Source organism: Delphinus delphis, chromosome 8, assembly GCF_949987515.2.
Source record: "Delphinus delphis chromosome 8, mDelDel1.2, whole genome shotgun sequence".
NCBI classification, from domain to species: Eukaryota; Metazoa; Chordata; class Mammalia; order Artiodactyla; family Delphinidae; genus Delphinus; species Delphinus delphis.
Genome location: NC_082690.1, coordinates 87,363,088 through 87,378,006, shown reverse-complemented (window position 1 = coordinate 87,378,006; position 14,919 = coordinate 87,363,088). Strand labels below are relative to the sequence as shown.

The following is a 14,919-nucleotide window of genomic DNA, read 5'->3' as shown; positions in this document are numbered from 1 at the left end:
TGATGAGTGCATTGGGAATAATAACAATGGTTCCTTCCTCCAAGGGCTGTAGAGAGGATTAAATGAGCTAATGCAGGCAGAGTGTTACCTCAGTGCCCTGTACATAGTTTCAGGGAGCCATGCATCTGTTTTTCCTTTACCCCTCTGGCTGCCGGCTGCCAGCCACCTTGACCCTCATGAAGACTTGGTTCTCTCTGGCTTGCCCATTCCTCCTTGTGTGTGTCAAACCCGTGCCTACGAAGTGGTCCTTCAGCCTCCAAGGGATCCAGGCCTTTCCTGGGCAGCGGCCGTCTACCTGTGGGTATTGAGTAGATTTGTTGAATAGCAACACTGAGAGTGGGAATCTGAGAGGGAAAGATGAGACTGTCACATCTTGAAGCACGTGTAAGTGATCCGTTCTTTTTTCTCTTCCAGTTTTATTGAGCTATAATTAACATGCAACACTGTGTAAGTTTAAGGTGTCCAGCATAATGAGTTGAATGACGTACCTCATGAAATGATTAGCACAATAAATTTAGTGAACATCCATCATCTCCTATGGACACAAAATAAAAGAAATAGAAAAAAATTTTTTCCTGGTGATGAGAGCTCTTAGGATTGACTTTCTTAACAACTTTCATACATAGTGTAGAGCAGCGTTATTACATTCATCATGTTGCCCATCACATCCCCAGTACTTACGTATCTATAACTGGAAGTTTGTGCCTTTTTTTTTTTTTTTTTTTTTTTTTGCGGTACGCGGGCCTCTCACTGTTGTGGCCTCTCCCGTTGCGGAGCACAGGCTCCGGACGCGCAGGCTCAGCGGCCATGGCTCATGGGCCCAGCCGCTCCGCGGCATGTGGGATCTTCCCGGACCGGGGCACGAACCCGTGTCCCCTGCATCGGCAGGTGGACTCTCAACCACTGCGCCACCAGGGAAGCCCGATACCTGGAAGTTTGTGCCTTTTGACTGCCTTCATCCAGTTCCTCCTCCCCCAATCCCCACCTCTGCTAAACACAAACCTGATCTCTTTTTCTGTGAGATTGTTTGTTTGTTTGTTTGTTGAAGTATAATTGACCTACAGCACTACGTTAGTTCCTGGTGTACCACATTGTGATTCAGTATTTCTATACATTTAAAACTGTAGTGATGGGTTTTTCTGAAGAAGATACAGGTTTCTAAACCTAATCATTGCCAGCTTTCTTTTTTATTGTTGTTTACAGTTTTTAACAGATTTAATGTCAAATCAAGATAACTACTTATTCACATACATAGGAGGAAACAATGTAGCTTGATTACAATTACAAAGATAAACACATTAGTTTATAAACCGAGAATGTCAGTGGTTTTTATCCTTTTGTCATTTGTATTTCTTTGTTTTTTCAACAACAAATTCTAGAAAAGTTTTAGATAATTTTAGACTTAAAGAAGAACTGTAAAAATAATCTGGAGAGTTCCCGTATGCCCCTCACTCAGCTTCCTGTAATGGTAACATTTTACATAACCACAGAATATTGATTAAAACTAAGAAGTCAACCTTGCTCCAATGCTATTAGAACTCTTTTGGATTTCCCCAGGTTTTCCAAGAAGGTCCTCTTCCTGTTCCGGGATCCGATCCAGGATCCCACGTTGCATTTAACTGCCCTGTCTCTTCCCGTCTGTGACAGTTTCCTTGTCTTTTATGACTCTGACACTTTTGAAGAGGACTGATCAGTTATTTTGTAGAATGCCACTCAAGTTGGAAGTATCTAATAATTTCTCCATTTCTAATTTTTTAGTTGGCTGCTCTATATACACTTGACTACCCAGGCCGAGAAAGCAGTCGCAAATGAATGTTTCAAGAACTAATAAATCTAGTTGCTTCTGAGGCTAGCCTGGTGTGGGTATTAGAGAGCCTAGAGGTTAGGAGTATGGACTGTGGAGACAGAGAGCCTGGGTTTTGTTCCTGGCTCTATGACTTACCTACTGTGTGACCTTATGAATGTTACTTGACCTCTCTGTGCCTAGTGTCTTCAACTACAAAATGGGGATAGAAATGACTTCTTCGGATTATGGTGAAGATTGAGTTAAAATACAAGGTGCATCAAACAGTCCCTTGCGGGCTTCCCTGGTGGCGCAGTGGTTGAGAGTCCGCCTGCCAATGCAGGGGACACGGGTTCGTGCCCCGGTCCGGGAAGATCCCACATGCCGCGGAGCGGCTGGGCCCGTGAGCCATGGCCGCTGAGCCTGTGTGTCCGGAGGCTGTGCTCCGCAACGGGAGAGGCCCGTGTACTGCAAAAAAAACAAAGAACAGTCCCTTGCATGTAGCCATCACTCAGTGTGTCTTAGCTGCTATCATTGCTGCCCTCTGCAGCCCCACCCCACAGAAGTTCAGGCCTAGTGATATCCTGGTGTCACTTCTCAGGTCTGCAAATTCAGGTGTGGTTCTGGCCAGAGTGATGACTTTGCAGCAAAGCCCTGGGGTTTTGGACATGGGCCTCAGGTCCCATGGAGAAAATCCATTTCAACGGGAGAATTGAACCTTGGCTGCAGGGACCATATAGAGGTTCAGTCTCCAGGGCCTTCTGGCGGTGCTCAGCTCTTAGAATGTACTTGTCGTATCCCCTACCTTGCCCAGTTCCCAGACCAGTGTACCCCCAGGCCATGCTGTATTAGTCCCGCAACCTCCCCTCTACCAGCAGATGGGCTCACCCACAGCCCTTCACCTTGATACAGCCCAGCCTGCAGTCCTCTATCTGTTTCTGATCTACTCAGTTTCTAGTGTCTTTGCTCCTTTTCCATTTAGTTTCACCTGCACCTCCAGTGTTTGGTTCTGCTTCTCTGGCCCTGTTTCTGCCTTCTTCCCCTCACCCACAGCTGGCTTCATGCCTACCCTGGACCAGTTGCTTCCTGTCCCCAGGCTCAGCCCCTGGGACCTGTCGTGTGGCACAGACTGAGGCAGGTCCTTGTGACTGGTGTCCCTGCTGGGTTTGCCCATCTCATGAAGGGACTCTACCCTGTTATGGAAACAACAGCACTTGGCCATGGTCCTCAAGGTCTGAAAGAAGGTATTCAAGGAGAGGGGAGTGCAAAAGGACAGCTGTAGAAGGGACAGGGGGCAGGAGCCAGCCAGCGTTTTGTTCCCTGGTCCCAGGAAGCCCTTTTCCTCATCCAGTGACTGGAGGCCGCTCTTGTTGCCTCAGGCTCCGTTCCAGACACCGTGTCTGAGAGGAGGCCTTCTCCATGCCCTAGATCCGGCTCAGGCCCTGCTTTGGCGAATCCCGGTGCTTCTGAAAGTCTTTCCCCTGGGTTGTACACAGACCTGAATCTCTGACCATGCTGTAAAGCAGGGAGGTGTAGTGGGCAGAGTCCAGATGCTCCAGCCGGAGTGCCTGGGTTTGCATCCCAACTGCCACGTGCCAAATGAGCTCGGGCAGGTTACTGCAATCCTCCATGCCTCGGTTTCTTCAACTGTAAAATGGAGCTACTAAGGGTATCTACCTCACAAAGTAATTTTAAGGAAGCTCAGAAAGTGTTGATCCTAATTACTTTTATTAGCGGGAATTTCTCGAGGCCATGTACATCTTACCCGTATCTGTGGCTGGTCCTGGGCTAGGTCCTTCCTGGTTATTGAGAATAAGTTTGCAATAAGTACCTGAGGATTTGAGAATAAATATCTCAAGTTGTATGGAGTGTGCACTTGGGAGATACTCCAAGAAGTAGAAAAGTTAATAGTCTAGCTCGGAGGGTTTTAATGTGGGCTCCAGGCCTGGGCTCCAGAACCACAGAAGCAGGGGAGATGAGGCTAACATATAGGATGAAACCACGGAGAATAGTAACCGAGCGAAGCCATCAGCTGGGTGGTATGAGCTGCTGCTGGAGGCTCTGTATGAAATGATGAGATTCTAAGTCCGGCTGAACATGAATGAAAGAAGCATCCAATCCTAAGAGACAAGACGGCAGGGAGCATGGCGTGGCTGCCTGGAGGGGTGATGGCGGGGCGGGGGGAGGGTAGCCTCATCATTACTCTTCCCAGGCACGCTTCCTTCTCTTGCCCTCTTCATTCCCTCCCTGCCTTCTCGCCAAGTCGCTTCTTTGCGCGCCCTTCTCCCTGCCTACACTGTGCCCACACCTTGGGAAGCTGCCGACGGTGGCAAAGGCACCAAGGCTGAAGGGGGAGTCGGATTGTGGGCCAGACCCCAGGTCTCCTTCCTAAACTTCCCACGAGGATTGGTGGTTTCATGGCTCTCAGGCTGCTCTTACTGTGTTCCATTTTTGTTTTTTTCAAATTAAACAAATTTTAGACCCGCAGCCTAGTCAAATGAGTTTCAAGATCAGGTAGAGGGATGCTTCTTAAACCTCAGAGGGTTTAAGGATCACCTGGGGATTCCGTTAGAAATTCAGTTTCTCAGTCCTCAGGGCTGGGTGGGGCCTGAGACTCAGCATTTCTGTCTCCTAGGTGACGGTTGCTTGAGTATCTGCTGATAAGCAGGAACTCCAGCACATTAGTTCAGCCAGTGGCACTTCTGACTGTTCGATAAAGAGTTAAAAGTACAAAGGAGTTGCCTTGAGCCTCACTGCAGGTGTTGCCTCCTCCTAGAGATGGTAAATGGGGTCACAGTCTGCCTTGGCAAAGGTTTCCAGGCATTGCTGGCATATTCCCGCCTCTGCTGGTACCAAGGAAAATGAGGCCACAGGTTCAAAACCAGCTTTCCAGGGAGCAGTCAGCTTAACTTTGCTCCGCAGATGTAGACTGTAACTCAGTAGCCATTGGCCGCCAAAGTCACATGCAAGGGCCGGCGAGGGGAAGAGAAAAATCCACTGTGATTGAGGGATGAGGTCCTGAGGGCCCAGCCGGACCATGGTAGATGCTTCTCCAGGTCAGCGGGAAGGGAGGAGTGTGGCTCTGGCGGAGCTGGTGTCATATCCAGGTGGTAAGGGGAGGCCATAGACGGGGGGTGAACGGAATGATGGGAAGCAAGGGGATGGGAGCCGTACCGGAAGTGTCCCTGATGGGCTGCGGGAGGGGACTTGCTCGGGATGCAGGAGGCAAGGTCGTTGTCACTCAGGGTGGCCACCAGGCTTAAAGGTGCAGGATGAGAGTCAATACGGGTGAGTCAACTCATTCCATCACCTGGTGACGAAAGAGCTCAACACTCACCCTGCTGATGGCAGAGGGGCTGCCCCCCCTTTCTGGTTCTCTGAGCCCTCACAGGCTGTCAGATAGGGAGGGCAAAAGTTCACATCTCCCACCCACTCTGGCCATCTCTTCTTCCCCTTCACTACTCAGCAGAGACAGCGCATTCTGTTCTTGGTCTGGGAGGTTATGGAATCTCTAACTGGCCACCAAAATGCCGGGAAAGAAGACTCAGCCCTGAGGCCTCTTACTGCCCGTAGTTTCTCCCCTCTGCCGTCTGACTCAAGTGAGACAGCCGCTCACACGGAATGGAAAGAGATCTCACCTCACCCTGCCTGGTCCCCATGCCCCCGCTTAGCCCTTCTCTTCACTCACGGCTCCACGTGAAAGAGTCCCGCTGCCCCCCACTAAAGCGCAGGGGTACCTCCTAACAGCCCCTCTGTTCTTCGCGCTTCTCTTCCAATTTATAATCCTGTCTGTCGGGCTGCTGGATGTGGAGCCTCCAGGCTGCTTCTCTCGTGGCTGGCGGGGCAGAGTTACCGCCACGCCAGCATCATCCTTGTTCACTTGAAAGCTCAGGTAACTCATGCAGTTATCTTAGGACAGTCTCGGCTCCTTCCTTGAGGAGGCTTCGCTCTGCCTGGAGTACAGGTGGACCACCACCAAAGGGAAGTAGGAAGGGGTAGTGGAATGTTCTACCGTCACCCCTCCCCCATCATTTCCCCTAGCGATCCTTGATTTCCACAACCAGATGAGCTCATTACTTTATTCCTATGTGAACAGTTTCTTACTTTTCTAGCTCAGGATACTTATCATATTCTGATTTTCGTTAGCATTAGTTATGTATTTGAGCTACTACCGTACCATCCTACCCAGCCCCCTGCCTCACCAGGTACACCCCGCCAACATCTATGATGATCAGTTGTCAGACAGTGGGGTCTAGCCCTGTTCGGCCTGCAGTGGGCGGCATAGAAGGCAGTCCATGAAAATTCAGAATCAATGTGTCAAATCCTGATATGGAAATGCCAAGCCCCTTCAGGCCCTTAGATATGGCTGTATCATGCTCTGGTGGGTGTGAGGGATCTAGAGTTAGGGACAGTGCTTTGACAAGTATCCACAAAGCCATTTTCATAAATGAAAGAACATAAGTTTCTATCCAGAACTTCCCCCCTCCTGCTTCCCATGAATGCCCATGGGCAACCTGGGGTGTCCGTAGCCACAGCACTAAGTGTCCTTCAGCTGCTGGCCGGCCCAGTCCCTTGGGGGGCTCCCTGAGAATGTCCAGACAGTCCTTTGCTTCAGAATCAAGTGATCAAATCCAAAGCAGACAGAATCCAGCAGGCACTGGGGATGCAGAGTGGCTTTTTCTGGACGGTTCCACGTGTCCTGGGACTCCCAACCTCAGCCAGGGACTTTTGGGGTGCACTCTGGGTGTGGCCCTGTGGTGGGTCAAGAACACCCCGGGTCCCCTTTCCCACAGCCCCACAGACCACGCACCTCCTTTATCCCCAAGGCCCCGTGTCTTTATTTCCAGCCTCCAGCCCGGGTTTCCGTTCATTCTCTGCATATTTGTTTTACTTCAGTTTGGGAGAGGCAGGGAGGCGCACGGCTGCTGCTAAGGAGCCTGGAGCCTCGTAAGCAGGTTCTGTGGACGGAGCATCTGCAACCCAGGTGATGCTGAAATAGAACTAATAATTTTTAAGCTAAAAGAGTGTCTGACTCACTCCACCCTCACCAATGCCTTGAGTCCCATGACAAAAGACCCATCCCCTGGGTATTGCTTTAGTCTTCAGAGCCCCTAGTCCCTGGGAAGGCGGTGGGAAGAAAACTCCACTCCAGATGTGTTATTTCTGCCGCCTTCACACTGTCAACTCCAGAGCAGGACTTGATGTTGGTGCTTTAAGACCAGGGTATGGGGAGGGAAGGCAAGTGACGTGTCGTACGCTCTCTCTCTTTTCCGAACTTGTGCTTCTCTGTCATTTTAAAGTGTTCTCTGCAGGTGGTGATCTGAAGTAGAGTCGAAGTAAAATCAGGTGAGAAATGTATAAATGGAATATTAAAAACAGAAAGGCACAGGGATGACAGCCTCGTCCACACTCACCCCCATCACAACAAGTAGCAGGGCTCCACACAAACGATGTGTCTCCAGTGGTTTTAGATGAGATCTCTGACCTCACGTGCTGTCCTCCATGAAATGATAAACCCCAGCACAGGTTGGCACACTTTGGGGGTCAAAGACAAGGCAGGCGCATCACAAATTGGGCCTGAATCTGCTCCCTATTGCTTATGTCCAGGAAACAATGCCCTCTGTATTTTAGTGGGAGGCAACCAAGCAAGCTTGCGGAGTTAGGAAAAATAAAAGAAAACAGGACAGGAGTAAAAATACCTGACTTAATATAGATGACAATCCTGGTTGCTCTTTCGGGCAGTTGCTTATAAGAGTGGGAAAAGCGAGGCTGTGTGACCTTGACAGATTACTCAACTGGGCCTTCCTTTCTTCATCTGTAGAAGGGGCATCAAAATACCTACCACACAGAGTGAACAATAATAGATAATAATGACAGGCATAATTTAGTGAGCCTGACTGTGGGCCAAGCATTTTTCAAAGGTCTGCACATTACAAAGTAGGGACTATGATTATCCCCATTTTGCAGATGAGGAAACAGAAACCCAGAGAGGTTTAGTGACTTTGCCAGAATTGCACAGCTAAGAAGTGGTAGAGCAGGACTCAAACCTATGTTGTTAATAATGAAACCACATGAGGTAAGGATCCAAGGCAATGATACAGCTTTACTCAAAGCGTGAAACAGATGCTCAATGAAATGAAAGACGATTTTAGAGGACACATGAGATGATTGTTCACTGGCAGCAAATTGAGGAACATTGCATCACGTGGTGAGAAAATTACTCCCTTTTCAAATATCTTCCAATCTTTCTGATTAGGACAAAGTTAAAACCTTGGTTAGGTGCTGCCAGGCCTTTATCACTGTCCTAAAACCTTTCAACTTCCCTTTTTTTTTTTTTTTTTTTTTTTTTGCGGTATGCGGGCCTCTCACTGTTGTGGCCTCTCCCGTTTCGGAGCACAGGCTCTGGACACGCAGGCTCAGCGGCCATGGCTCATGGGCCCAGCCGCTCCGCGGCATGTGGGATCTTCCCGGACCGGGGCACGAACCCGTGTCCCCCGCATCGGCAGGCGGACTCTCAACAACTGTGCCACCAGGGAAGCCCTCAACTTCCCTTTTAAACCAGGAGAGCAGGAGGCCAAGGCCTCAGCAAACATCCAGGTACAATTCAATAAAGATGTTTGTTGTCACATTTGTTTTCACGGCTACCTTCTGTTTATGACAAGTGTTACTGGGTTTTCATTGACAGTAGTCATGTAATATTGCCTCTGAAGATACATGTATTTAAGTACAAAGAATCCATCAGTGCTAAATATTATTAAGTCAGTACTAGTAGAGGTGGTATTCAGATACGGCAAAAATAGCAAAGGCCGATGTGAGTGACTCAAGCATGAGAAATCCTGTGATACATCATGAGTAGGTTTCAGCCTGATGGGTTGCACAGGGTTCATACTTAAGTGAATGTTAAGGATAGAGGGAAGGGAGGCTGCCACTCTCTCTTTCCATCTGGGAACAAAGGAAAAGAAATGAGCTGTTGGTAAACTGCATGCGACGGTCTTTCCCTTGAAATTTTGGGTCTGATTTTAGCTTGTTCTAAAGGCTGATGGATCAAGCAGGGGATGAAGAAAATGAGGTTGGTTTTGGTCTTCAGCGAACCACGGAGGCTGAGTGCTGGCGGTGGACCTCAGCTCTTAGGGTCAGACCCCAGGTTACAAATGGGGAGGCTCCAGAGGAGGAAGGGGTTTCCCCCAAGGTCAGCCGGGCAGAGAGAGCCGCAGTGTGACTAGTGCCTTCATCCGCTTCTAGGCCAAAGGCCTCGTCTTAGTCTCTTTTCCCAAAATAGTCACCAGGCCTGAACTGGTTCGTGGTAAAACCCAGATGGCTCAGGGTTCAGTCCACCTCTCTAGGTGCTCACCGGTTCCCAGCACTGCATGAGGAACCATGAGTTACAGGAAACTCCACAAAGGGAAGAAAGTAAATAATCATCTCCAACCTCAAGGCTCTGCTGTATGATTTTGCCCTTAGACGAGCATCATTTGGGAGGTAAGTAGCCCAGGTTTTCTAGAATAGCATCAGTTAGGAAGGTCCCTCTAGGAGTGGTAAGCCCCGTACTAGTCAGGTTTCACCAGGTTATGCTTCAGTAACAACAACTCCCCGATGTCTGTGTCTTACAACCACGGAAGTTTGTTTCTTGTGTCTTTACCTGTTGGTTGCAGGCCAGCTGCAGGTATCCACCATGTCTCCTCCATGTGGGACCCAGGCTGAAGACGCAGCCCTTAGCTGGGTCATGCCATTGTCGTAGCAGAGGGAATAAGAGCAATGAGAGAATCATGTGAAGGTTCTTGATGCTTCTGCTGGGAAGAGACATGTGTTATTTCTATCTGTGTCGGTTCGGGTACCTAAGGGCAGATTCCAGAACAAGGATTCCAGCACAAGTAGTTTATTTGGGAGGTGCAGGAAATACCAGTAGGAAAGGGAGAAGTGGAAGGGCAGCCAAGAGAGGGTGGGTTATCAAGCCTGCTACCACTGTGGGCAGCTCCAGTTTAACCCGTGGGGAAGTCTGTGGAGACAGGGCAAATCACATGTCCTGTTATGCTTGGAATCATGTGTCCTGTTATCCTCTTCAGGAATGAGGGAGCAGGTGTATTTACACATTCAAACCTGACAGTCCCTGGTTGAGGGCTGCTCCTGGCTGGGGCATTTAATTCCCAGGCGCTTCTGACCTGAATGGGGGCAGAGTAGCCTTTTAGCTTCTGAGAAAGCCCTCAGGCAACGATACAGAGACACTGGCAGTTGGAAGTCAGCTGGAGTGCATTAGAGTGATAGGCGTGTGTTATGGGTGAGGCAGGGAGGACATCTGAGACATCTCTCATCCCATTGGCCAAAGTGGAAAGGCAAAGCATGGCATCAGGAATGGAGACATATCATCCTCCCACAGAGGTGCAAACAAATATTTGGGGTCTGAAGCACAGTTTGCAGCAGGCCCTGAGCCATGATGTACGGAGTACAGTAAACTTTTTAGTCAAGAGCATCAGTGATGCTTAATTGAGAACTACTAGGTAGACGAGGGTGTGTTGACCTTGGCACCGTTGACATTTGGGGCTGGATAATCCTTTGTTGTGGAGGAGATATCGTATGCACTGTATCCTATGCACTGTAGCAGCATCCCTGGCTTCCACCCATGAGATGACAGTAGCATGTTCCCACCTCCAATTGTGACAACCAAAAATGTCTCCAGATTTCCAGGTGTCCCCTGGGGAGCAAAATTGCCCCCGCAGAGAACCCCTGATGTGGATTATGCATGCATTGCTATTTCCCAGAGAATTGAAATAAATTGCTAATTCCCAAAGAATTAAAATAAATCATAGGTGCCTGGATAGAGGAGTTCACAGCCTAACTGGGGAGACAAACAGCAAGTCACTCAGTGTTGCAGCACTTTGAAATATGGAAAGGAAGCAGAAATATGTAAAAGAAGCAGAAGTAGTTCAGGAATGGAAAACATCCATTCGTTGAAGGATGGGGATGGACAAGGAAGGCTGTATAGAGCCAGAAACAGCTGAGTAAGGTTTTGAAGGATGAAGAGGAGTTTTCCAGATGAGTGATACCACAGGGAGAAGTTAAATATAATCTTTGATGATAGTGGAGACTTGGGAATGCTATAATAATTGATGTTGGAAATGCTGACTTCAGAGCCTTCTCACACTCAGCCTTGTGATGACAAAGCATTCTGAGTTCAGATGGATCTGGGTTCCAGCTCTCCTCTGCCATCCACCAGCTGTGGGCTTCTCTGACTCCCTCCCCATTTTCTTACCCGTAAAATGGGTATAATACCTACCTTATGGGATTGCCTTGAGGACCAAATCATGCTATGTCTATAACTCTCAGCCCTGTGCCTGGCACACAGTATGAGAGGAATAAATAGCAGTTAATCATTACCATAAATATTATGAAATATGCTGAATTTGCGTAATGATAGCTAACATTTATTGAGTGCGTGTTATGCTCCAGGCACCATCACAAGGGCCTATATGTATTAAGCTTTGAGTACAATAGCTATTGTGATTATTATCTCCGTTTTACGTATGGAAAGGTCAAGGCACAGAGTAATATGTATGGTGGGTGAGTGGTACTCAGACGCCAGCAGACTGTCTGAACAGGCAGTCCCTTTGCTGGATCGTTTAGTACTTAGCATTTCCCCTTAACGTTTTGAAGAGAAATCAAGGGCTTGGTTATAAAGTTTCCACCAATTAGAGCCAGTGTACCAACTTTTGGATAAATGAACTTTTCTCACTGTTGGCTGAAGGTCCTTAATACACTTACATATTATTAATAAGAAGGTGGGTGAGCAGAGACTTTTTTTTAAAATAAAATTTATTTATTTATTTATTTATTTTTGGCTGCGTCGGGTCCTCATTGCCGTGCACTGGCTTTCTCTAGTTGCATCGAGCTGGGGCTACTCAGTTGCGGTGCGTGGGCCCCTCACTGTGGTGGCCTCTCCTGTTGCGGAGCACGGGCTGTAGGCGTGCGGGCTTCAGTAGTTGCAGCACGTGGGCGCAGTAGCCGTGGCTCGCGGGCTCTAGAGTGCAGGCTCAGCAGTTGTGGCGCACGGGCCCAGGTGCTCCGCGGCATGCGGGATCCTCCCAGACCAGCACTCTGTTCCAAGGACTGGTTTTAATTCCAGCCTCTGTGTACCTGGTGACAGGTATGGAGATCAGCACAGGATCCCAGCGTCTGGGCGATGCCCTTCTTCTGCCTGTGGCCCTGTGTTTTGCTAAGCTCTCATCTCTGATAGCCTCTTCTTGTAGGAACAGAAAATACAGCTCAAAAAAAAAAAAAAAAAAGAAAGAAAATACAGCTCAGTGAGGGCATGGACCTCAGTGAGGGCATGGAACTGCATATGGACCTGCCATATGTAGTTCTGTGTCCTGGACCCATTGTAGAGGCTCCAGCAAGAAAGAGTCAGTGAACGAAAGGTGTGGACGCTCCTTCTGTCACAGCACCACCCATCGAGTGCCTAGACTGCACCTGATCTGAGTGTCTCCCGTCTTGGGCTCAGGTCGTGGCTCCAGTTCTTGCCGGCTTCATGTTCCGGGGTAGATTTCTTTCCCTCTCTACGCCGCATCAGTAAGGTGGAGAGAATAATAATTCCATACAGAGAGTGGCTGGAAGAATTCAGCCTAGAGCACCCGGCTTATAGAAAGTACCCTTAGTGGTAGTTCTTCTGTTTGTCATTTCGAAAATGGAGCTGGCTCTGTTGATGGGGCCGGGGGAGAAGGACTGACATCCTAGAATTCCACAATGTGGAGGGATCTTAAGGTACCCTCTGGTTCTGTACCCCAAGTGATATTTGAAACCCTCTGGTGACCCCCGGTTTTACAAGTGACAAACACCTTGGCAACCTAGAGAAAGAGGCACCTGTAGCAGCTTTGCTCTCATTAGCTGTGTCCCAGGCTCCAGCTGGGACCCCTTCCTTGCTGCCACGCAGCAACCTGCTCTCTGCCTCCTACTCAGGCGTCCATGGGTCTGCGGCAACCCCAGAACATTCTGGGGTAGAATGTGAATGCGGCTCAGACTGTGCCTGACTAATTGATTAGCTGGTTGCTTTCTCTGCACGACACCCAAAAGATGGTCTCACTCTCTATGCCTCACCAGCACCCACCCCTGCCTCCTCCACTTCCCATTCTTTCTCGAATATTCATGCCTCACACTGCCCCTTCTCTAGAGAGACAGTAAACCCCTCCAGGGAGAGTCAGGGTCATGCGATGGTTCTGGGCATAGGCTCAGGAGTCTGAGTTTGAGGGTTTGGATCCCAGCTCTGCCATGGAGCTGCTGTGTGACCTTGGGCAAGTTACGCAGCCTCTCTGTGCCTTCTCCTGGTCTACAAATGTAAATAATAGTAGTGCCTACCTCACAGGGTTGTTGAAAGATTTAAATTCGCCAAACACATGTAAAGCATGTAGAATGTGCCTGGCACATAGTAAGTCTGCAGTGAAGAATAGCTAATATCAAGATCTTACAGTGACAAATGGCACCAACAGAGGATGAAGATGCTGCAACTAGAAGAGCTTGAATGTAGTCAAGCTCCCAAGGGGATCTGAGATCTGAAAATCCAGTTGGCTGTGGATTTGCCATGGCTTCTAATGGCAGCTCTCAATAGCAAAATTGTTCAAAGGACATTAAGGGCTCATAAAGGCAATGACTGTTGTACCTAAGAAATATTTGTGGATTGAATAAATACTGATGAAAATAATAGTTACTATGTGTTGCATGCGATCCATGTTCTAGGTATGTACATGTATATTGACTGATTTAATTTTCACAACAATCTTGTGAGGTATTATGTTATTATTATTATTATTTATGAATGAGGTATTTGAGGTTCAGAGTTGTTAAGTAATCTGCCCAGCATTACACAGATCATGAGTGGTGGAAGTAGGACTGAAGTCTCAGGTGGAGGCCCAAAAGGTGTCCACTGCATGCTATAGACTTACCTATGGCTGAGATTAGGAACCAAATAAAATACAATTTTTTCCCAGATGCATAGCTCTTGTGAAAATTTCGGATCGATTGGAAGGCGACAACATCTCCGAACCTTAAAAGGAGAGGGTTACTTTCATTTACATTGGGAATTAGAAGGTAAAGACTCAGTACTTTGATGATTCCAGGTTAAGTGTCAGGGAGCGAGGCTGCCAGGGATGGAATGGTTAATGATCGCAGTAGCTGTAAGGATAGTGATAGAGGAGTGAGGGTAAGTGCCAAGGGAGGATGGTCTCGTGACAGTGACTGGGGCTTGCCAGCAAGCTTCTGGGCTCGCCGAGTGGAAAGTCACAACACCTGGATAGGAAACAGGTACGGTTCTTGCTTATGGAGAGGAAAGGGACATCAAAGGCCTAAGATGATCCTGATGAGGTCTTTAACTCCCATAATTACACAATGTTCAAACAAACACTTAGTGACCTTGAGCTTTTCAGCTAAGTGACAACAGTCAGTAGGACAGTTTGTTACTTCTGTGACATCAGAACTCTGGCTAGGTAAACTTTAAAGCAACTGGCAGATTTTTCCCGGAGGTACAACAGCACCGAGATGGAAGACAGAACTCATTCCGGCGCTACGTGGCCAGTGCGTTCCTGGAGACGAGAGGATGGTCAGGTCAGAAGCCTTGGGTGGGGTGGTGGTGGACAGTGCGGGGCGATGAGAAGAGAGGAATCCCCTTATATTCCTGGAGGAAGAGGAGAAGCAGAAAGTGGGACAATGGGTTATTATAAAACGCTTATTGGAGCCTATTTTGGTATTTGGCAAAGACTCTTGCTTTTCCCAGTGGTTGAGGTAACGTGGGCTTCCTTCTGTGAACCAGGGCTTCCCTAGAAATGTGTGGGTCCCTGCACCCCAATGCCTAGCAATGAACCAGGCACATGGTTTGCTTCTCAATGAGTATGTTTTGAATGAATCAGTGAATGAAGAAATGATATTCATACTTTTTCATATAGACGTTTTCTCCTTTAGATGATTGCTTAAATAACATATTAATAAGGTGTTTAGGGATGAGTTGGAAAAACTGTACCTTGTACCAAAATCATCATCCATGATTGCATCTTGAAGAACTTAAGCACCCAGAAGTATGACACAGAGTCCTTAACGAGGATGTCTTCTGCAGTCAACCCCAGACTCTTTCTAGAAGTTCCAATGTTAGCTAGCGTCTT

General features: G+C 48.2%; 1 protein-coding gene across 5 annotated transcripts in view; it reads left to right on the top strand.

Moving 5' to 3' along the window:
• Positions 1 to 14,919, top strand: part of SLC1A2 (solute carrier family 1 member 2) — a 150,333-nt gene that overhangs the window by 33,537 nt on the left and 101,877 nt on the right. Inside the window, exon 1 of one of the 5 annotated variants that reach the window (XM_060018715.1) lies at positions 14,262 to 14,368. The exons of 1 other annotated variant lie outside the window; for it this stretch is intronic. In XM_060018715.1, the coding sequence (XP_059874698.1) occupies positions 14,361 to 14,368 (8 nt within the window). In that variant the 5' untranslated portion in view covers positions 14,262 to 14,360. Of the gene's footprint in view, positions 1 to 14,261; positions 14,369 to 14,919 lie in introns of those variants that run through there. 3 more of the 5 variants (XM_060018711.1, XM_060018713.1, XM_060018712.1) reach the window with 3 other exon arrangements.